Source organism: Drosophila kikkawai, chromosome 2R (genome assembly GCF_030179895.1).
Source record: "Drosophila kikkawai strain 14028-0561.14 chromosome 2R, DkikHiC1v2, whole genome shotgun sequence".
In the NCBI taxonomy this organism is placed as follows: Eukaryota; Metazoa; Arthropoda; class Insecta; order Diptera; family Drosophilidae; genus Drosophila; species Drosophila kikkawai.
In genome coordinates, this window is record NC_091729.1 from 12,555,821 (window position 1) to 12,575,974 (window position 20,154).

The 20,154-nt window shown below is 44.1% G+C and overlaps 7 protein-coding genes across 7 annotated transcripts; 4 read left to right on the top strand and 3 right to left on the bottom strand.

The window, feature by feature from the left end:
• The first annotated feature begins 1,596 nt into the window (after positions 1-1,596).
• On the top strand, positions 1,597-2,441 carry LOC108078048 (neuropeptide-like protein 32). The gene has a single exon (XM_017171611.3). The coding sequence runs from the start codon at positions 1,994-1,996 to the stop codon at positions 2,306-2,308; it is 315 nt and encodes a 104-aa protein (XP_017027100.1). The 5' UTR covers positions 1,597-1,993; the 3' UTR covers positions 2,309-2,441.
• A 282-nt stretch (positions 2,442-2,723) lies between these two features.
• Or47a (Odorant receptor 47a) lies at positions 2,724-4,158 on the top strand. Its single transcript, XM_017171625.2, has 4 exons — positions 2,724-3,024; positions 3,092-3,281; positions 3,343-3,958; positions 4,020-4,158. The coding sequence occupies exons 1-4, from the start codon at positions 2,724-2,726 to the stop codon at positions 4,068-4,070; spliced, it is 1,158 nt and encodes a 385-aa protein (XP_017027114.1). The 3' UTR covers positions 4,071-4,158.
• Positions 4,090-5,826, bottom strand: Cpr47Ea (Cuticular protein 47Ea). Its single transcript, XM_017171599.2, has 4 exons — positions 5,776-5,826; positions 4,840-5,018; positions 4,693-4,768; positions 4,090-4,627 (listed from the first exon to the last, which is right to left on the bottom strand). Exons 2-4 carry the CDS (start codon positions 5,013-5,015, stop codon positions 4,472-4,474), a joined length of 408 nt encoding a protein of 135 aa, XP_017027088.1. The 5' UTR covers positions 5,016-5,018; positions 5,776-5,826; the 3' UTR covers positions 4,090-4,471.
• Positions 5,827-7,710: 1,884 nt separating this feature from the next.
• Cpr47Eb (Cuticular protein 47Eb) lies at positions 7,711-8,461 on the top strand. The gene has a single exon (XM_017171635.2). The coding sequence runs from the start codon at positions 7,760-7,762 to the stop codon at positions 8,408-8,410; it is 651 nt and encodes a 216-aa protein (XP_017027124.1). The 5' UTR covers positions 7,711-7,759; the 3' UTR covers positions 8,411-8,461.
• Positions 8,462-12,550: 4,089 nt separating this feature from the next.
• Positions 12,551-14,649, top strand: LOC108078047 (mitochondrial sodium/calcium exchanger protein). Its single transcript, XM_017171610.3, has 7 exons — positions 12,551-12,855; positions 12,920-13,323; positions 13,388-13,732; positions 13,789-13,907; positions 13,971-14,205; positions 14,265-14,332; positions 14,395-14,649. The coding sequence occupies exons 1-7, from the start codon at positions 12,629-12,631 to the stop codon at positions 14,587-14,589; spliced, it is 1,593 nt and encodes a 530-aa protein (XP_017027099.1). The 5' UTR covers positions 12,551-12,628; the 3' UTR covers positions 14,590-14,649.
• Positions 14,650-15,219: 570 nt separating this feature from the next.
• On the bottom strand, positions 15,220-16,014 carry Cpr47Ec (Cuticular protein 47Ec). The gene is made up of 2 exons (XM_017171466.2): positions 16,003-16,014; positions 15,220-15,829 (listed from the first exon to the last, which is right to left on the bottom strand). The coding sequence occupies exons 1-2, from the start codon at positions 16,012-16,014 to the stop codon at positions 15,266-15,268; spliced, it is 576 nt and encodes a 191-aa protein (XP_017026955.1). The 3' UTR covers positions 15,220-15,265.
• A 1,320-nt stretch (positions 16,015-17,334) lies between these two features.
• Cpr47Ed (Cuticular protein 47Ed) lies at positions 17,335-17,863 on the bottom strand. Its single transcript, XM_017171465.2, has 2 exons — positions 17,850-17,863; positions 17,335-17,770 (listed from the first exon to the last, which is right to left on the bottom strand). Exons 1-2 carry the CDS (start codon positions 17,859-17,861, stop codon positions 17,420-17,422), a joined length of 363 nt encoding a protein of 120 aa, XP_017026954.1. The 5' UTR covers positions 17,862-17,863; the 3' UTR covers positions 17,335-17,419.
• Between the last annotated feature and the right edge of the window lie 2,291 nt (positions 17,864-20,154).

Sequence of the window (20,154 nt, forward strand, 5' to 3'; positions counted from 1 at the left end):
CTGCTGTCTGTCGTTGTTCTATTGGGTCTGGCCTGTGCCTTTGCCCTGGAGGATAATGGAGCCAATCTGAAGGACCTGCTGGGCGTGGCCGATCAGGGAGAGGCCCATGCCGAGGCTGGAGTGCGTGAGGCACGAGGATATAGACATGGACACTACCGAGGACACCACCATGGACACCACTATAGACACCACCATGGACACCACTATAGACACCACCATGGGCACAAATATTATCATTAGCTAGTCTTCAGCTATAAAATTTAATTTGACAAATTGTATTTCACGATTTGAAATATTTTGAAATAAAAGAGCATTGAAAAACAAGAAACACTTAATGTCTGTCTTTTTTTAAGGGCATTTAACAAAATATGTCAGTTTGTTTTTGAACTTAAGAACGCATTAAGGTAAGGAAATTATTTTATATTATATGTTGACTATTAAAATCTTGGATTAAGATTAACATTAATTAACTTGCTCTTTATATAGTAAAAAAAAAGACAAATAGATCTTTTTAATATATTTAATTTGGTTTAAAATTGACTTTATTGATTTTACAAATTGAATATGATTGGTAAATAATATTATAATTGCTGAATGTGGTTTTTAAAATAATTAAAGAACTTGTAAATAAATAGGTTCTTTTTAATTTAATATCTAAGAAATACCTTTGCTCTTCCTAGCATTTATAAATGAATTTTCAACAAAATCACGAGCCCTATTAGGATACGATAACTCTCACAAACCTAAAAATAATTAAATAAATATAAAAGCTTCAGCTTTCGAGAACCCAAAGCTCAAGTTTTGCTTATTCAAATCGGGGGGAACTCAAGTTTATCCAAATAATTATAAACCATATATTAGGGGGCGTGTTTTTTTCGCACACTCACACGGGTCAATTATTGTTTTTATTTGATTTTTAGCAAAATATCAAACGACGCCTGGGATATTCGGAGGAACTTGTATTGACAGCTCAGGTTCAATGCCTTAGACTCGTAAATCCCCTGAGTGTTTACTTTTTTCGAGTCTAGAGCACACAAGTTGCTCTTGACATTCATTAAACAATCGGGAGCTCATTTCCATATGAATCCTTATTAAATATTCATGGCAGTGGCGATTAATTAAGCCATTTGACTTACTTAAAGTGGGTTTATTTTGATTAGAATATAGTTATTAATAGTTGGTGAACACTTGAGGTGTAATTTCTCAACGATGCTTTCCTTGGTTGGGTAAACCAGATATAGAAATAATAAAGTTAAACCAAATATAAATATGATTGACTTCTGGGGGTGCTCCTCAATGTCGATTTGCAAGTAAAACTCTAAAAACTATATACATATGTTAGTTACTACTATTTTGCGTTTAATTACAGCTTAGTTGACAAGTGGAAAGTTTCTAATGGGTCATCGGTTTGACGTTAATCTGGCAGTTCTGGGCCCCAGTCAAAAAATGAATCGTAAAACCCCAAAACTGGTCCCAATTGTTTAGGCTAATCGAATGATCTATGTATGAATCCACTTAGGAGCAGCATCCCGACAACTTTCGCGAAATGAGACATTTAAATTTGAAATGATTCAGTAATGACAGCAAAAAATAACCAAAAAAAAAAAAAATATACAAAATTAGAAGGCAGACTGACAGAACAACAAAGAGTGTAATAATTGTGTGGTGAAATATATAACGACATGGCAGAGGCACAGCCAGAAACCTGGTCGAAAAAGCCCCTAAACAGTCACACAAACGAACAAACACGAGTGCAATCGCACCTTTGGCAGGTATATTTGTTAACAAAAGTGGCCGCAGGTGAGCTAGGCGGGGTGCAGGGAGCGCAGGAGAGGCAGATGAGCTTGGCTTATTGATGCGTACGAGAACAGGAACGTCGGTGACGACTCATGGCTCTCGGATTTAAATAAAAGGCCCCTGGCCGTAACCACCAAATATCAGTTGCACTCAGATCTTCTCCAGCAATCAATCGAATCGAAATCCAAATCTAAAGATGCGTCTAACATTGGTGGCCCTCATCGCCGTCCTCTGCCTGGCCTATGCCTACGCTGCGGACGATGCCCAGCCGGACAACGAGCAGGTGATTGGACTCCTGGATGTCGCCGATCAGGGAGCTAATCATGCCAACGATGGAGCCCGAGAGGCCAGAGGATGGGGAGGATATGGAGGATATGGAGGATGGGGAGGATATGGACGTGGCGGCGGCTGGGGGGGACATCATCACCATGGCGGCTGGGGTGGCTACGGACGTGGCGGCTGGGGTGGCTACGGACGTGGCGGCTGGGGTGGATGGGGATATGGCCGATAAGCTGTCACTACTTCCACCGGATATCCAGCCGAGCTGTCATCGCCTGACCACGCCTTTGATGTGCTGTGTGCTCAGGCCAAGCGGACTCCCACGGATGTCAATTCGTCAATAAAGAACATTTAAAGCATTATAATTTGATTGTCATTCGGTATGCTTGTTGAAGAGGTGTCAAGTGGAGGAGGTACCAGGTGCCTGACCTGTAATTATAGTCTTTCAAAAGGAATATCCGCTGGGAGCAGAAGTTGGCAGTCATATTTAACGTATAGGTTTTACAGTTCCAGTCTAATTAATTGGGGACTTAGGGTATCTAAACATTCGCTTCTTAAAATCCCTCTCCAAGTCATGGTAATCCTTTTAAAAACCCCTTGTCCCAGGATTTCGTGCTTAGTTTGAGACCGATTTAAAAACAGACGACATGGAGAATTTCTTGCAAGTCCAAAAGAGCACCATTGCCCTGCTGGGATTCGATTTGTTCAGCGACAAGCAGGAAATGTGGAAGCGTCCCTACAGGGCCATTAATGTGTTTGGCATAGCGGCCATCTTTCCCTTTATCCTGGCAGCCGTGATCCATAACTGGAAGAATGTGATGCTGCTGGCGGATGCCATGGTAGCCCTTCTGATCACCATTCTGGGACTCTTCAAGTTCAGCATGATTCTCTACTTGCGCAAGGATTTCAGGCGCTTAATTGTAAAGTTTCGCTTGCTGATGGGCAATGGTGGGTTCGGATTTAAACTCAATCTCCTTGTGTCATTAGCTTTAAGGATTAATTTTCTTTTTTGTAGAGGCGGAACAGGGCGGGGAGTATGCGGATATCATCAATGAGGCCAATAAACAGGATCAGCGTATGTGCAGCATATTCAGAACCTGTTTCCTACTGGCCTGGGCCTTGAACAGTGTCCTGCCTTTTGTGCGAATGGGTCTCAGCTATTGGCTGGCAGGACATGCTGAGCCAGAGCTGCCCTTTCCCTGTCTGTGGGTTATAAGAACTATATTTAAAAATATTTTATATATTTTATAGTTGTTCTATTTTTAGTTTTCCCTGGGACATTCACATCCTTCGCAACTATGCCCTCAGCTTCGTTTGGAGTGCCTTTGCCTCGACTGGTGTGGTCCTGCCGGCTGTTAGCCTGGACACCATCTTCTGCTCCTTCACCAGCAACCTGTGCGCCTTCTTCAAGATTGCCCAGTACAAGGTAGTGAGGTTCAAGGGTGAAAATCTGGAGAAATCACAGGCCACGCTCAACAAGGTCTTTGCCTTGTACCAGACCAGCTTGGATATGTGCAATGACCTGAATCTCTGCTACCAACCCATTATCTGTGCCCAGTTCTTTATTTCCTCGCTGCAGTTGTGCATGTTGGGTTACCTTTTCTCCATAACCTTTGCCCAAACCGAGGGCGTGTACTATGCCTCCTTCATAGCCACCATTATAATTCAGGCCTACATCTATTGCTACTGCGGCGAGAATCTGAAGACGGAGAGTGCCCTTTTCGAGTGGGCCATCTATGACAGTCCCTGGCACGAGAGCTTGGGTGCTGGAGGAGCCTCCACCTCGATCTGTCGGTCCCTGCTGATCAGCATGATGAGGGCCCATCACGGCTTTCGCATCACTGGTTACTTTTTTGAGGCCAATATGGAGGCCTTCTCATCGGTGGGTAATATTTATTTAGAGGAGAAAATAATCCTTATAGATTAACTCTTCCCCTTTTCAGATTGTCCGCACGGCCATGTCCTACATCACAATGCTGCGATCCTTCTCCTAAAAAACTCTTCAAGTCTCGATTTCATGTGCAATATTCGTTTTATTGCTGAGCTTGCCTTGCTTTACGACATTTAACAATCGAATTTACGTATTTTACAAATGTTTATCTCACACACACAGTTTTTTTTAGCACTAAGTTGATGGTAGATTGGAAATTGGAAACTTAATTGGTTGTAGAAATGCACAGATGAAGCACGAAGGGGGAAGGAGTTTTGGAAAATGGATGGGAGAGGATGGGATGGAATGGGATGATGGTCCTCTCAGGAGCAGCTGCTCTCACTCTTCTCCTCTGATTGCCTCTGGTTCACCTCCCTTTTTTGGCCAGTTTGGCTGGCCCACAACGAAACGAGTGCCAACTTGAGCATAACGATGAAGAATTACGTAGAATCACTGATACGGAATTTACTTGAAGAACCTTCCAGGAGCTCGGGGAGCGTTAACTGGTGGCGGTGTTGGTATGTGGGCACCCTCGGCGCGGTATCCATTTTCGTCAGCAATATAGGTGATGGTATAGACGACGCCATCGGGTCCGGTGTAGGAGTACGAGCCCTGCATTACCTGAAAAGAGTTCCGCCACGAAGTATGCCAGAGTGTCTCAAGACAGCGCCTAGAAGTATGCCTACCTGAGCTTCCACCTGAGTGCCGGGATTCTTGAGATAACCAGCCTCATCCGCTCGAATTCCATTGCTTGTCTCGTAGCTGTAAGGGAAGTAAATATGTAATTAGAACTTTTGTCTTGATAACTAAGAGATCTTGGAGTTTCATCTCACTTGTACTGGTAGGAGCCATCGGGATTGAGGTCAAAGTTCTGCTTGAGGATCACCGCATTCGCATCAAAGGAGTTACCACGCTGCGGAGGCAGTCCACGCTGGGGCTGGGCCTGAATGGAGCCCAGCAGGCAGAGGGCCACGGCGACGGCTACGAAGGAGGCGTGGGTGAGCGTCATGACCTTTAAGTGGAGTGGAAGACGTGGAGAGGAGACACCGACTTAAATAGAGTCATAACCAAGTATTGCAGATGAGGTGCGGTGTTCAGTGTTCAGTGTTTAGTGCTCAGTGCTTAGTGTTTAGTGTTTGCGGCGCCCGATTGAGTTGCCGGCGGCGGCATCGATGTCTTTGAATGTCAAACTCGTTGCTTGGCAATTAGCATCCGATATACTGAGATTGTCTTTTACGATTTGAAAGTTCTGCGCAATCATGTTGATTATGATGATCGAAGGTCGTGGGAAAAATATCCATATATGGAGATGTTATAAAGTCCTTAATGGGTTCTTGTAGAGGTAAGTTAAGCCCTCTTATCCTACGTTTTCTCCTGTTTCTTAATACATTGAAATCCTTTAAACTGGATATGATTAAAATAAATGTATACCAAGGGAATTTCCTTATAAAAATGTAGAGTTAATCCTTTTTATAGGTATTTTTGTTGAAGTAATTTAAGATTTTCCAATAAGTGGATTGTGAATCCTTTATTGTAAAAATGATTAAGCTTTCTAGTTAACGAAATTTAATGAAAAGGATTTCATATATATCCTGTGATTTTCAGCTTCATGATCCATAGTTGAAAGAAACTAATATGACATCCGGGTTTGTCTTATGTTTCCTTGAGTATCCTTATGTCCTGGCATTTATTTGTGTTTAATTTTAACATTTTAAAATTAGAATCCTTATTCAAGGATACACCGCACCGCAATTAGAACAGAGACTCACTTCGAATTCGCGACTTTGTATCGGTAACTGCGCTGGGAGGCTCGTCAAAAGTGCTTTGACTTGGCTGCAGTTGCCACAAACGTTTTTATACCAAAATCGCATTCACTCGGAGCAGCAGCGGCCGAAGCTGAAGCAGAAGCAGCAACGGCAGCGCCAGCATCCGCAGCGAGATGCAGTGCAGCCCAGAGGCGGCTAGAGGGCAGGAAGGGCAGGAGGAGCAGCAGTTGGATCACTCTGAGCGGGCGGAGCAGCAGCAGTAGTAGTGCCTGACAGCGGCAGAATCGGAAGAGCTGCCGTCTCTCTTTGCACTGCGCCACGTAGCGTATGCGCAACGAGTTTCAAATGCAAATGGGCGTTGCGCATACGCCGCGTATGCGGCGCGAGATCGGTTCTCCTCCGCGTAATTTATGTGAATTAGCAATGCGAACTTCATTTGATTAGTGCCCCCTCGCTGCAAGCTACCGCCGGCTGCAATAATACGTTAAGTCAAATATTAATTAAAAGATTACAGATGTTGCAATTGGTTTCGATTTGATGAATTGGCCATTTCGCATGCCGATGGAATCTGCATCTGACATTTCAATGGGCCGCGGGATAGGAATATAAATGGGCGTGGCCCCCCACTAACTTGTCCATTTCAATGCATCGTTAAAGAGCATTGCTTGGGCTTAGTCTGGCTGCCCTTTTCGCCCAATTTCGCTGACCAGGTCACCGAGTTAACCACTCCCCTTGCACCAGTTACCCGAGACCCCGGTCCCGCTTCAGTTTCAGTTTCAGCTACAGCTCCCATTCCAGACTTAAACTTTAAACTTTTCCAGCGTGTAGGAAATGTCAGTTGCAATTCATAAAAATTACGGCAATAACTGCTGGTAAAATCCAACAAAAGCACTGCCGCCGCCACCGACGCTCTGAGAGATGATCACGAACATGATGAACATCGCCCGAGATTTAAGCCAACACTTGGCGTCGGCTTCGAAGTTGGTTTTCCTTTTCGTTGGCCAAGTTACTTGGCCAATTTCGCGGTTGCCCGCGTTTTGCTTTGGCCTTCGCGCTGCTTTTCGAATTGCTGTTTTTGGGCCCAGAGGAAGAGCCTCGCCGAGCCGGCTCGCCGGCCTGGTTTAGTGCATTTTTCACATTTGACATACAATTTGCGGCCCACCGAGATTGGCTTACTCACTCCCAGTTGTACCACGGAGTACTCAATGTATTTTCATCACACATCATCGCGGTGGCGGTTCGTGTTCGAGTGTTTCCCGTGTGATGATGACTGATGACTGATGGATCGCGTGCGATCGATCCGATCTGGGCTCGTTTTAAGTGCACATCATCTGTATCTGTATCTGTATCTTAACCTGTAACTGTAACTGTGTATCTGTATCTTAATTTATGCCCCTTTGTGCTGTATAGCGTGTGTGGGGCGTACTGTATGCTAATGGCTGTGCAGTTCCCTAAACATTGGCAATCAATCAACTGCTGGCCCGGGTATTCGGACATTCCAGCTGATGGAAGGCGACTCGAAACAAGTTTATGACGCTATCAACCTGTTCGGGATTTTCTGCGATTTTTGGAACATGAATCTCAGCTCAAGACCTGTGTCAATCGCTCTCATTACAAGGAATCATCATCATCATGGGGCTTTATTTCGATCGGTTGACCTCTCTTCCGATATCTTGGTCTTGGCGCTGAATCATAAATATGCAAATCTCGTAGCCAATCTGTGAGTGTTTTATTAACTCACATTCTGTTCGCTTCCATAGAATTTCTTTGCTGCTTTTTGTTTTGTTTTCTGTTTGGTTTTATTTTTTTGTATTTTTTGGCGGTGGCGTAATGGACTGGAAGATGCTAATTCGCGGCTGCTGCGCACATTAAATGCCGGTATATAAAGATGGCCTGAAGATGTAGTAAGCCAAGTCGTCGGTCGGTTCCCGCCAAGAAAGCATCTCGCACTCTCTCCCCAAAAAACTACCTCAAAGTACCACTTAAGATGTTCAAGATTGCCATCTGTCTGCTGGCCCTGGCCACCGGCGCCCTGTCCGCCAGCATTGGCCAGGTGAGCAGCACCACGGAGAAGCGTGAGATTGTGCCGCTGCTGAAATTCGAGACGGACAAGCAGCCGGATGGCTCCTTCCATTTCTCCTACGAGGGTGGCGACAAGTCCATGCGCTCGGAGCAGGGCGTGATCGAGAATGCCGGCACAGAGGACGAGGCCTTGGAGGTCTCTGGCATGTACAGCTACGTCGATGCCGATGGCAACACTGTGGTGGTTAACTACACCGCCGGCAAGAACGGATTCGTGCCCGTCGGCACCATCATTCCCGCTGAGATCACTGCGCTGGCCAAGGCTGCCGCTGATTTGCCCAAGGTTTCCGAGGAGGAGGAGCAGAAGTACAAGTCCCGCCGATCCCGTTCCCAGGATGTGGAGAAGGAGGTCGCCGCCGTGGAGAAGAAGGAGGCCGTCGTTGCCGTGGAGAAGGATGCTGTTGTGGCCAAGGAATCCGTCATAGTGGCCAAGGCCGAGCCCCTGCCCGCCGAGTCTCAGGTGGTGCCCGTCCAGGTCGTTGTCGAGTCCGTGCCCGAGGCGGAGGTCAAGGCCGCCCCCGTCGTCGCTAAGGAGGTGGAGACCAAGACTGCCTAGACTGCCCTAGACTCTAGCTTACCCAAGTATTTTTAATTTACGATTAAACCCGAGTGCGATCTAATTTAACTTTGCTAGAAAATAAAACGAAACGAAAACCTATTTCCAAGATATATATAAGCTATTTAAATGGGACGACAGCAGCTGCATGTGAAATGCGCTGCCTCAGCGCTCTGCATATCAATACTCGTCATAAATTTCGCTTTGGTTAGTGCTAATTTAAGCAAAAATCTCATGCAATGACGACGTTCTTGGCTTAGAACTTTATTAGTGAGGTTTTCAAAAGATTAACGATTATTATTATAATAGAGAGAAAGAGAATCAAGTGGTGGAGAGTTGGAAGAATTAATTATACCGATGAGTAACGCCTTCCAACGATTTCGTAAACAACCTATTAAGCGAGTATACCCCGGCTTTGTTCTCACCCAACTCTTTTATTGAACATCTTTTTTTAGAACACATAAAGTTCCTAAGGAATTTTTTGGCTATATTCTTTATAGACATGTATATTCGGTATTTAAATATTCTAATAAAAATATGAAGCTTCTGCAAGATATATTTTCTTAGTCGGTCGTAGAAACTAACCAAATATGTGAACAGTAGCTCGAAGCTAATACTCCAGGAAATCTCTTAAATTAATATATATTTAAGCTTTAAAGGATTCTTTGATTTTAAACCTGTTTTTTATTAGCTTAAATTCTTTCTAGACGCTCGGAAAATACTTATTGTATTGTGTTCACGCCAGAAAGGCGTTTAATTTCGGGAGGCAGTGTGATCCCGAACGCTCTCCTTTTCTCTCCCTCTTCCTCCGGACTTCCAGTCCCTAGAGCTTCTAATCCGCTCTCCCTAGCTTTAGTTTCGACTTTGTATTCAGTACCAATTTACCTACGACTAAATAAACATCCCGACGCACGTCGCGTAAAACCCCGACAAGTTCTACGTGTTATTATTTATCCGAGTGCATTTCAGAGTTAAATCCGCCCCCCTCCAACATTTGGTCCATCAGAGCCGGATTTCATCCACCAGCAGCTCCGGTGGCTTTAACACCGCACCAGATAAGTCCATTACATTTTTGCTGCCGGTCATACAGTTAGGTTTTGCGAAACTCAATTCGTCTTAACTTCTCTGTATGATTATTGTCTAAATCCAAGTCCGATTAATCCGACACACGGCAGCATAATTTCCAATTCCAAATTCAAAATAATTCGGTTTCCAAATTTTCTACATTTGTGTTTCTGTGCCGAAATCCAAAAGTGTGTGTTTAAATAAATAAATAAATGCAATAGCCACAGTGAGAATTTAATTCCAATAGTTCTCGATTCCTCTTCGTTAACTGTGTTCCCGCTAGCATTTATTTACATTTACATACATATTCAATACAGTCCACTCCACAAAACTACAATCGCTGTCAACATTTCCCCAAATCGAGAAATTATATCCAAATAATTTCTATACAAGATCTACGGGTTCCAAAATTCATAAAGTGTTTGTTTAAATAAATGCCTAAGCCACAGTAAAACTTTCCAATTACGAATTATTCTTCATTCCTTCTCGTTTACTGTGTTCCCGCTAGCATTTATTCACATTACATACATACTACAAATACAGTCCACTTCACTCCGAAACTTATGTATATTTACAAATTTACAACAATAACTGTCCGCAGCTACTAAAATTATAAAGTGATTTAATTCGTACATATATTTGTTTATTTGCTCCCTTGCTCTATCCTGAGCTGCAGTTACATATGTACATACATACATAATCGTCTGCAAGTCGACGCTCCAATATTTGGCAATTTTTTCCGCCTCTCCTTATCTCCGCTATTTTGCACTTGCATACGACAAGTGCACAAATAGACATACACACGTATTGGTTCCAAAATACAACACCGGTCAATCACATAAGTCCAGATCAATAAAATAATTTGTAAATTATTTTATATTAAAATTCCAACTAACGAATTAAGTTAGAAATCCAAGTGCGCTTCCGTATCCGCACTAGTGTGACCGTATTTTCGTAATTCCGTATTTAATTCAAATATTCTCGATTTAAATTCCATACGAGAAAAATACAATTTTCCACAAATAATTATATATAATAATTATTTAAAAAATAATTATTACGAGTCCGATTGGTTCCTAAATTCCCAATCAAACTTCGACACATAAATTTTAATACCTATTTATAGTAAAAATTATAAAGAAATATCCAGAATGGCTCCTTCAATTTTAGACAAATTTACTTTGATCTGTGACCGTCTAAGTCACTTCGAGTCCCGAGTCTGCAATCCAGCAGCGCCCACTCCATCCAAATACTCTTGCCAAATCCATCTCGACCAAGTCCGAGCGCTATGGGATAAGGTCGAGAAAGAGTACGAAGATTGTTCAGAGCTGATTTCAGTTGGGGTAGAGGGCGCGGAGGACACCTTGCCTACTCTTAAGGCAAAATACGACTACTCCTATTTTATTTACGAACGGTGTGCCGCCCAGCTCATGGAACAGATCGATACGATCTCCTCCAAATCGTCTCCAGTCCAACCTCCTGCGCCCCAAAATTCCTTTCCGTCTGGCTGTCGGCTTCCTCCGTGCGAAACGGAAGTTTTCTCGGGCGATTATCTTCGCTGGCCGACTTTCCGGGACCTTTTCACAGCGGTCTATATCGACAATCCTACGCTGACCCCTGTAGAAAAGTTGTTCTATTTAAATGCCAAGACTAGTGGTGAAGCTCATTCCATAGTTTCCAATTCGCCACTCACCAATGACGGTTTCCGCTCAGCATGGGGAAACCTAACTGAGCGTTTCGAAAATAAACGCGCGTTGGTGAACAGCCAACTGAAGAAATTACTGAACATTCAGTCCATTGAACGTGAGTCCTCGGCAGCCTTGAAGGAGCTGCAAAATACAATTCAAAATTGCCTCACATCCCTAACTCTGTCCGGCCTTCCTACGGATAATTGGGACTGCCTCCTGGTTTATTTGTGCTCCACGAAGCTTCCAAAGCTGACGCTTTCCTTATGGGAGCAATCCTTAACAAATAAAACCGATATTCCGTCGTGGCTAGAACTCGATTCTTTCCTTACTGAGCGCCATAGAACTCTGGAAACCATCGATTCTCTCCAGCCTCCTACGATATGCCTCCGTTCGTCTAAACCGACAATCTCCAACCAGTCGCCACGAGTACTACAATCCTTTAGTACGCGGATTGTTCACTTATCCAAAAGATGCGATTTGTGTTCTGCAGAGAACCATCCAGTGCGTAAATGTCCACGCTTCCTCCAAATGACGATAGAAGATCGTACTTCATACATTGAGAAAAAGCAGTTGTGCTTAAATTGCTTTGCAAGCGGTCATCCACTCCGTAATTGTACAAGCGCCCACAACTGTCTGACTTGTCACGGTCGGCATCACACATTGTTGCATCCAAGCAACACTTCATCCAGTGTTCCGAATCCTCGTGATAACGCACCACAAATTCCTGCACCCATCCAAAGGATTTCCTCGTTCTCCACACGAGTGACCACTTCTGCCGATTCCTCCAATTACTGGGTTCCATACGACGATAGCAAGAGCAGACGTTCCCGAGGTATTTTATCCTACCAATGCCGAGTCTGCCAAGGGAACCATCCTCTTCGGAAGTGTCACCGTTTTCTCCGGCTTGATGCGAAGAAACGGCTCCAGACAGTCATCGACAGGAAGTACTGCGTCAACTGCCTGGCCCACCACCATTCCGGAGGATCCTGTCGAAGTAGCGACCGATGCCAGTCGTGTGGACAGGATCACCACACTCTTCTCCATACCAACGAGTGCTCAGCGTTATCCTACGTTTTCCAGAGCTAATCCTTCCTGTTACTTTTGCTGCGTATCCTCGCAAGGGGGGGGGAGAATGTTCACGCCAGAAAGGCGTTTAATTTCGGGAGGCAGTGTGATCCCGAACGCTCTCCTTTTCTCTCCCTCTTCCTCCGGACTTCCAGTCCCTAGAGCTTCTAATCCGCTCTCCCTAGCTTTAGTTTCGACTTTGTATTCAGTACCAATTTACCTACGACTAAATAAACATCCCGACGCACGTCGCGTAAAACCCCGACAAGTTCTACGTGTTATTATTTATCCGAGTGCATTTCAGAGTTAAAGCCGCCCCACTCGCAAGCAGGTCTTGCCTTTGCAGTCATCGTAAACAACTTCTATTAACTTAAAATTCTGACTTAAAAATATAATAAAAATGCCTGAATTGTGCGAAGACGTGCACTCGATGCTGCAGTCAAAACGCTGCGAATTTGTCACCAACAACAACGATTGCCTGTCAAACATATATTTAGTGAACTACATGCGGTGGCACTACTGCTACGTGGACGAACGAAACAAATTCAATGCCTTCTGGAGTGTGCTGGCCATGATCCTTGTGCTCACCTATGTCTTTTGGATGATGCAGTTCGCCGTACTAAACTAGTGAGTCTATTAGAAAAAGCTTCATAAATATTATTGGGTATCAGTAGAGCGTGTCGCCCGCTAGCTTTTGTCCTTGTTTGAAGGTAATAGCGGATGGATGTCGTCTTAGCCAGAACGCGGCGGGAGTCACGCTTTTGACCGTTGCCAATGGATCTCCGGACCTATTCATGTCCATTGCAGCCCGTCTGGTCGCCGGCAAATACGCCTTTCTGTCCTGTATGTCGCAGGCCATCTTCCTGCAAACGTTCGTCGGCGGATTAGTGATGCTGACAAACCCGTTCGAAATAGACCCCTACTACTATCTGCGTGACTTTGGCTTTCTTTTTTTGAACGTAGCCTACATGGACTTCATTTTCAAGCGTCCGGAGGGGATCGGCTGGGAGTTGGCTCTGCCCAGCAACTTCATACTCATTGGTTACATCGCGGTGGTCATCATCGAGCAGAACTTGCTGACAGCCCGCATTCGAAGTGGGTATATCTTGAAATCTCCCTAGAGTCTCAGATTTGATCAGCAGATTGTGTTACCCACTAGAACTTGAACGAAGACGGGGTAACCTTAGCGCAGATGAGCAGCTGAATGACCTCAAATCGGATCTGCAGATAAATCGGCATGAGCTCGATAGGACCAAGCGCCATGGAGGACGCAATCGCCACTTATTCCGGCAGTTCTGGCACTCCATCTTCGTATTCGACAAGGATCGCTTTCGACACGGAACAGTGTTGCTGAAGATCTTCCTGTTGTTTCAGCTGCCCATCGATATTATTATCCGCCTGCTAATCCCCGTGGTGGATGTGGAGAAGCCTCTGTACAACTGGTCGAAGCTCCTCTTCTGCCTGCAATTGCTAATCGTCCCGACCTACGTGGTCTTCATATTTTGTGAGATTGAGTATGTTCATCCTAGAACGATCCATCTGACTTGATTGCCTTTGCAGTTTTGCAAGCTGAATTACTGGGGATTCCCTATTACGCCTACGCGTTGATGTTTATGGTTGTCGTGACTGTGATCGTGTTCTTTGTGACCCGCACGGATACCACGCCTAGATTCTTTAAGGTAAGTACAACTGGGAGGTAACCACTTCATCCTACGATCAATATTCTACACTCTTCCCAACAGTTTACATCCGCTTTGAGTCTCATAGCCGTGATCACGGTGATCTTCGGCCTGCTTTCCGAGGTGAATGCCATGTTTTTCGCTTTGGCCACGATTTTGTCTTTGAGCCCTCAGTTCGCCATGGCTACGGTTATTTCCTGGGCCATATGCAGCAACGATCTGGTAACCAATATCATGCTGGCCAAACAAGGATTCTCTAAAATGGCCTACACGGCCACCTTTTCGTCGCCTGTATTGGGTAACTATTTTACAAATTTCACTGTAAAAATGTGGCATCTCCTCTAAACTTACCTGCAGCTGCCTGTGTCTTTATAGCCATGCCAATTACTCGGGAGGCATTTGCAAACACTCCCAACAAAATAATGGTAAGTAAAGCTGATTATTTAATTTTGCGTTGCGAATTTTCTGGCAATGATTCTCCTTCCAGCTGTCTGAGGAAAGTTTCGGGGAGACGGTGTGCATCTTCTTGGAGGTGGCCCTGCTTATCTCTCTGCTCTGCAGCCTCACCACAAATTTCCAGATGCGAAGGGCTTGTGGCTTTTTCCTGGTTGCCTACTACCTCTTCTTTCTGGGGGTCCTTAATCTCGTGGAGTTTAATGTGATCGGTGCCTATGGATTTTGAATGAAACCTTTCCTATTCATTATGCAAATTCCCGAAATGATTTATGTCCCATTAAATGGCCAATTTGATTCTAATGCTTTCGTCTTCGTTAGATCTTTATTTCATACATATGTCTGCGATCAATGGCTAATGGACGGTGTTTAGGCGTGTGTAATGATGTATTGAAGCGGGGGTCTGTATCATCGGTAGCTTAGCCCCCGGGGCAGCAGGTATCACTGTACCTGCCACCAAAGTGGCCAAACGTGTGCTTAATCATACGGCATCCCAGACTGTGATACTGTGCCAAGTTTGGTTATGCTTTTCAAGGTCTTTTGGGGAGGGTATTTCCCTCTTGTGCACTGGAAAAATTATAGTTTAAAGTTCTAGAAACTTGAATATAATTATTATAAGGTGTCAAATATTCTCTCTCTTTTATATAATTTTATAAATACTTAAACTTCATTATTTTCGTTTTTAAATTCAATTTTTTAGCTTCAATTTTCCTCACTGTACTTAAGCCATCTTCGGCTAAATAAACAAAGAATGATTTATGCAAATAAGAAATAACTTAAACAATAATATAAAAAACGCTTTGTAACATCTTTTATCTTTTATTTTTTATTTCTGTTTATCTAGTTACAACGCGCTGGCTCTTTTGAACAATCCTATTTACAAAGTCTAATTCTACGAGATCTCTTCAAGCCTCCTCCGCCTGCTCAACCTTCTCGAACTTTTCAACCTTAGCGAACTTTTCCACCTTTTGGAACTTTTCGACCTTCTCGAACTTTTCCGCCTTTGGCAGATCCTTGGCTGCCTCGGCCACAGCTGTGATCTCCGGATTGATGATGGAGCCATATGGCACAAATCCGTTCTTTCCCGCCGTGTAGAAGACCTCCACAGTCTCACCCAGATCATTGATGTACTTGTAGGATCCTTTCACCTCCAGGGCCTCTTCATCGGTGCCCGCATCAACTATAGCGGCGTCCTCTTGCCGCACGGTTCCATCTGCGCTCTCGTAGACGGAGTCGTAGGATCCATCGTTGTGCTTGTTGGTCTCTGATTTCACGATGGCCACTGGTGTGGATTCGCTTTGGTTGGGCTCCCTGGGTAGAACACGCTGCTTGGGTTCAACTCTGCTCTCGTAGACGGTGTCAAAGGATCCCTCGTTGTCCTTGGTAGTCTCCGGCTCTACCGAGGATTCGCTATCCACGGGTAGAGCATGACTAGAGATGACCAGCACGGCCAGAACGAAAAGGGGAAGCTGCCGGAGATTGGATAAAGTTTCTTGAGATTATATATACTTTTTCACTTTTACTACAAATGTTTTTAAGGTCAAGCTTTTTATGTTTTTATTTAACACTTTTTAAATATCTTTATTTTCCGGTTGGATAACTAGACCAAAATGCGTTTTTGATCCTTTTTTGATCCACTTACGAACTTGTACATTTCTGCGGGAGTTTTTTGGGAGGGCAGCGTAGAAAGCGAGAGTTAAAGCGCGTGTGAACTGAATGTGGATCGGCCGGTTGGCTTTTATAGTCGCGCACTCCTGCTAACAAATTTCGATAGCATCCAGCTCCAGCTCTTTCGGGTCTTTCGCTTAAACATGCTAAACATGTTTGCATCCCGTTTTATGTGGACGCTACGTCCGCAAACTTCAAAATACGGCGAAGCTAAATGTCAAGGCCTCCGGTGGGTCAGCCGTCAGAGTCTGATCCAAAAATGTGTCACTATGCTGGCGGGACATAGCTTCTATCTATAACTGAGTCAGTCAGATTGATGACACCGATCGGCGCTACCATTAACGGGCTCTCGGTGGGGCTGCATAACTCGCGCACTCGGCTCTCCCACTCGCCAGGTGTCGCGATTAATCAGTCGCACCTCACACCTTGCCCGAGATACCAATCCCAGAATCGTGTAAAATGCCAGCTTTGATGCAATTTATATTATGATCTGCTATGGGGTGTATCTCCATCTACACATCCACAGCTCCCATCTCTATGTACAGATATATATCTGACAAATGGCTCGATTCAGAATCTCGATGGGGCGCATCATCAATTTCATTTACATTGCATCGCCATTAATTCAATCATCGGTAGTTCCGGGGCTATATAGTTATAAACGATCGTGTTATTTTTGCTATAAATTTCAACAGCCTGATAAATACAAATCGACAACGACATTTGGCTTGTCTGCTCTCCAGGCAAAAGGGCAATCTCTGGTGTTGCCGCCGCGATCTATAACTTTGACAGCTTAACTAATTTTTGAAAATCTGCCGCAAATTAAATATCTAAGCGATGAGACAGCAATTTCAGCTGGACCTAGGCACAGCGATAAAAATACTTATCAAATATTAGAGGAAAATCGGGTTTTTGTTTTTGTAGAGAAGAAATTAGCAGCTGTAATCAATTTAAGCTTCATTCGGTCACAAAACTGTGTTTATATTAATAGTTCAAATGCAGAGGATAGACTACGTAGTTTGTTATACACTCCAGGTATATTAAAGGTGATTTAAGAGTACAGAATGATGTCTTATATCAGCATAAGTAAATAAAGCTCAGATCTCCTTGAAAATTTAGCCTTTAAGTTAAATTACAGAACCTTATAGTATAATATTACCTTTATAATTTAATTAAGATAGAAATCTATAATCAAAATCTATCTCCGAAATCTTTAATATAACCTCTCTTTCCCCTACCTTTGCAAAACCCGTTTCATTATATTTTTTCACTGTGTTCATGCCGCTCCTTTGTGGCCCAAAGCTGGTCCGATTTAAGCCTGGATTGTGGCTCCGCTTTGGTAATTGTACATCTAGCATTTGCAAGAATGTTTGCCCATCAAAATTAATGGCTCAATGGATGGCTTTATTTATGGGAATTCGCCTGACATGGGACAAAAAGCCATTCTTGTCGGCCGTGTAGCTCACTTCCACCGTCTGTCCATAGTCGTCGATGTAGTGATAAATACCGGACACCTCCAGCTCGTCATTATCGTCATCAGCATCTGCCTTCGAATCGGATCTCCTCACAATGCCAACCTCCTCGCGATAACTGCCATCGGCTGCCTGGTAGTTGAAGAAGTACGAGCCATCGCTCTGCTGCTCGGCCACAGATTTGAGGATTGGCACTGGCACTGGACCACTAATGGCGGCACTCTCAGCCGTCCAGCTCCACAGGTGGCAGCACCCCGTCAAGATCAATAGCTGGGGAGTTTGAGAGTAGAAAAAAGACTCACTTAACGCTCCCGTATTCATGAGCCAGCCGCCGACGACTACTACTTACCAATGCGAACATGATTTATGCTAATACTGGGAGCGCGCACAAAAGGTTCTGCGCTTTTTATAGGCACTCCGTTAGAGCAGAAGAACTGGACGCCGGTCCAGTTGGGGCAAAGTTATGCAATCCCCGATGCCGTTTTTGGGGTCAGTAGAAAGTAGCTGGCCCGAAGTTTGTTGAACCGCCAATCTGTCGGATTTGTGGATTTGCAATTCAAATCGAACCATTAGAAGTGTGTCTGTCATGTTTACAATGCAGATAGCATCGTAAACACCGGCCAGGTGCGTGGGTTCTCCACCAAGAGGTGCAGCAGCTAATGAAATTTGACAAATGCAAGGCGAAAGGTGCAGAAATGGTAACGGCTGAGAGCGCAGAGACCTCCACCCCGAGAGTGCCATGCAAATTCCAAAATTCTGTTTCAGTGGGTGGGCACCTCTGGGGCTTTGAGAAGCGGCTAACATTTATGGCAAACAGACGGCAAAACGGCAAGACAAAAAGAATTCAATAATAATTTCCAGCAATTTCGCAATTCTGCCATCACAGCGGCAGTGGCAGTGGCAGCAGCCGAGTCTTGAGACCTGCAACCTGTGCAACTTGCGAGGCAGAAGTTGCATTTTGGCATTTGCCTTGGCCCGCCCAGTTCCAATTTCCAGTTCCACTTGCCAAAACGGCCGGGCTCTCGCTCGGGCAACGTGTTAATAAATTGATTCTCGGTGGCTCCCCAAGACGGCTCTGGGCTCTAATCCCCTCCCGAAGCAGCAAGTACAACTGCTGATCAGCACTGGGAAAAATATTTAAGACAGAGACGGCACTACAGAGCCTTAAATGAACTTTATTGGAATTTTAAAATAACCCTCTTCATAGTTGTTTAGAATAATAATTAATCTGGTTTCTCGTTTTCATAAGTTTTAAAATCTGTATAATTATTATCTTTATTTGAGTGTATCTACCTTAGATTTCTATAAGAATAGCAACTTTTCCTACAGAGCCATAAACTTTACTGGTTGTAATTTAAATATCTGTTTTCTTGTTGTTTAAATACTCCATTAATAGTTGGCAGACTCATAAAATGTTTATAAGTCATGAACTACAGTTGTTCTTCTTGAAGTTGTAATGAAGACCATTATTTAGTTTTTACTTTGTATTAAGCTCTTCACACATTCATAATTTTATGACTAATATCTCATAAATAAATATTAAAGCCTTTTTAAAAATTAAACAAAAATAACCTACAAATAATATCATAACTTAAAGTCTATTTCTCAATCGTTTTGTTGTAAATAATTTTTTAATCAAGCCACCAAAAAATTGTTCCTTAAAATTAATTCCCCTAAAAACTCCTAATCCCCTACCAGTCTTCGATTTTTTCCAAGTGTGACATTTGACGCGCCTGCCGCAGAAGTAGAAACTCATTAAGGTGGCAATCGCAATGCCGGCGAGGTCATAATTCAGAGCTGCGACACGTTGACCTTTTGCCGCGATCTGCTTCAGCCGGAACCAGAAGGCATTGAATGGAATGCATAGAATGAATATCCATTGCGGCCGCTCTACGCACTCGCCTCAAAGTGAATCAATTAGCCGCGCCGGCGACCATAATTTCCAGCTAATGGTAATCTGCAATTACAAAATGTCAAACCAAGCCATCGCAGCGATGCAGTGCAGCTTTCTGGCTGCAGTCTATTAATAATCGTCGCAGCCGCTGTCCAACTTGGAGCTGTATCAAGGGACGGGGATTCACAGGCGGAGAGGGAGATGGAGACGGAGTCGCTGGCGTGGGAGGAGTGTCCGACCCGACCTGTCTTTAATGCGGTTTGCTCATCGGGCAGCAGCAACATTGTGTGTTTGTGCCTCGTCGCATTTCTGCATAAATTTGGCAAAGCCATTTTTATGTTTTATTTCCATTTTGTGTGCCCCGCATTCGCACTTCTTGCTTGTTTTCCCGCATTTTGGCGCTTTGTTTGTATATTGCCATTATTATTTCCTCCAGTTTCGTGAATTATTTAAATGGCAAATCAATCTTCGGTGACTCTTGCCCAATGTGGGGCAGGCAATTTTATAATTAATATTTGACACTCACATTTGAGCATCTCATTAGGCTGAAACGTCACTGGGAAGCCTATATATCTTATTTTTGTTTTGTTTTTATACCCTTGCAGGGTATTATAATTTCAGTCAGAAGTTTGCAACGCAGTGAAGGAGACGTTTCCGACCCTATAAAGTATATATATTCTTGATCAGCATCAACAGCCGAGTCGATCTAGCCATGTCCGTCCGTCTGTCCGTCCGTCCGTCCGTCTGTCCGTTTCTACGC

What these genes read in the sequence shown, in the direction of transcription:
- Or47a (XM_017171625.2), top strand. Translation starts at nt 2,724, where the DNA reads ATGGAGAATTTCTTGCAAGTCCAAAAGAGCACCATTGCCCTGCTGGGA. An exon ending in GAGCTGCCCTTTCCCTGTCT is followed by an intron (nt 3,282 to 3,342) that starts GTGGGTTATAAG and finishes TTCTATTTTTAG; the next exon opens with TTTTCCCTGGGACATTCACA. An exon ending in ATATGGAGGCCTTCTCATCG is followed by an intron (nt 3,959 to 4,019) that starts GTGGGTAATATT and finishes TCCCCTTTTCAG; the next exon opens with ATTGTCCGCACGGCCATGTC.
- Cpr47Ea (XM_017171599.2), bottom strand. Translation starts at nt 5,015, where the DNA reads ATGACGCTCACCCACGCCTCCTTCGTAGCCGTCGCCGTGGCCCTCTGC. An exon ending in GATGGCTCCTACCAGTACAA is followed by an intron (nt 4,769 to 4,839) that starts GTGAGATGAAAC and finishes CTTCCCTTACAG; the next exon opens with CTACGAGACAAGCAATGGAA. An exon ending in GCACTCAGGTGGAAGCTCAG is followed by an intron (nt 4,628 to 4,692) that starts GTAGGCATACTT and finishes AACTCTTTTCAG; the next exon opens with GTAATGCAGGGCTCGTACTC.
- Cpr47Eb (XM_017171635.2), top strand. Translation starts at nt 7,760, where the DNA reads ATGTTCAAGATTGCCATCTGTCTGCTGGCCCTGGCCACCGGCGCCCTG.
- LOC108078048 (XM_017171611.3), top strand. Translation starts at nt 1,994, where the DNA reads ATGCGTCTAACATTGGTGGCCCTCATCGCCGTCCTCTGCCTGGCCTAT.
- LOC108078047 (XM_017171610.3), top strand. Translation starts at nt 12,629, where the DNA reads ATGCCTGAATTGTGCGAAGACGTGCACTCGATGCTGCAGTCAAAACGC. An exon ending in GCTGACAGCCCGCATTCGAA is followed by an intron (nt 13,324 to 13,387) that starts GTGGGTATATCT and finishes GTTACCCACTAG; the next exon opens with AACTTGAACGAAGACGGGGT. An exon ending in CTACGTGGTCTTCATATTTT is followed by an intron (nt 13,733 to 13,788) that starts GTGAGATTGAGT and finishes TTGCCTTTGCAG; the next exon opens with TTTTGCAAGCTGAATTACTG.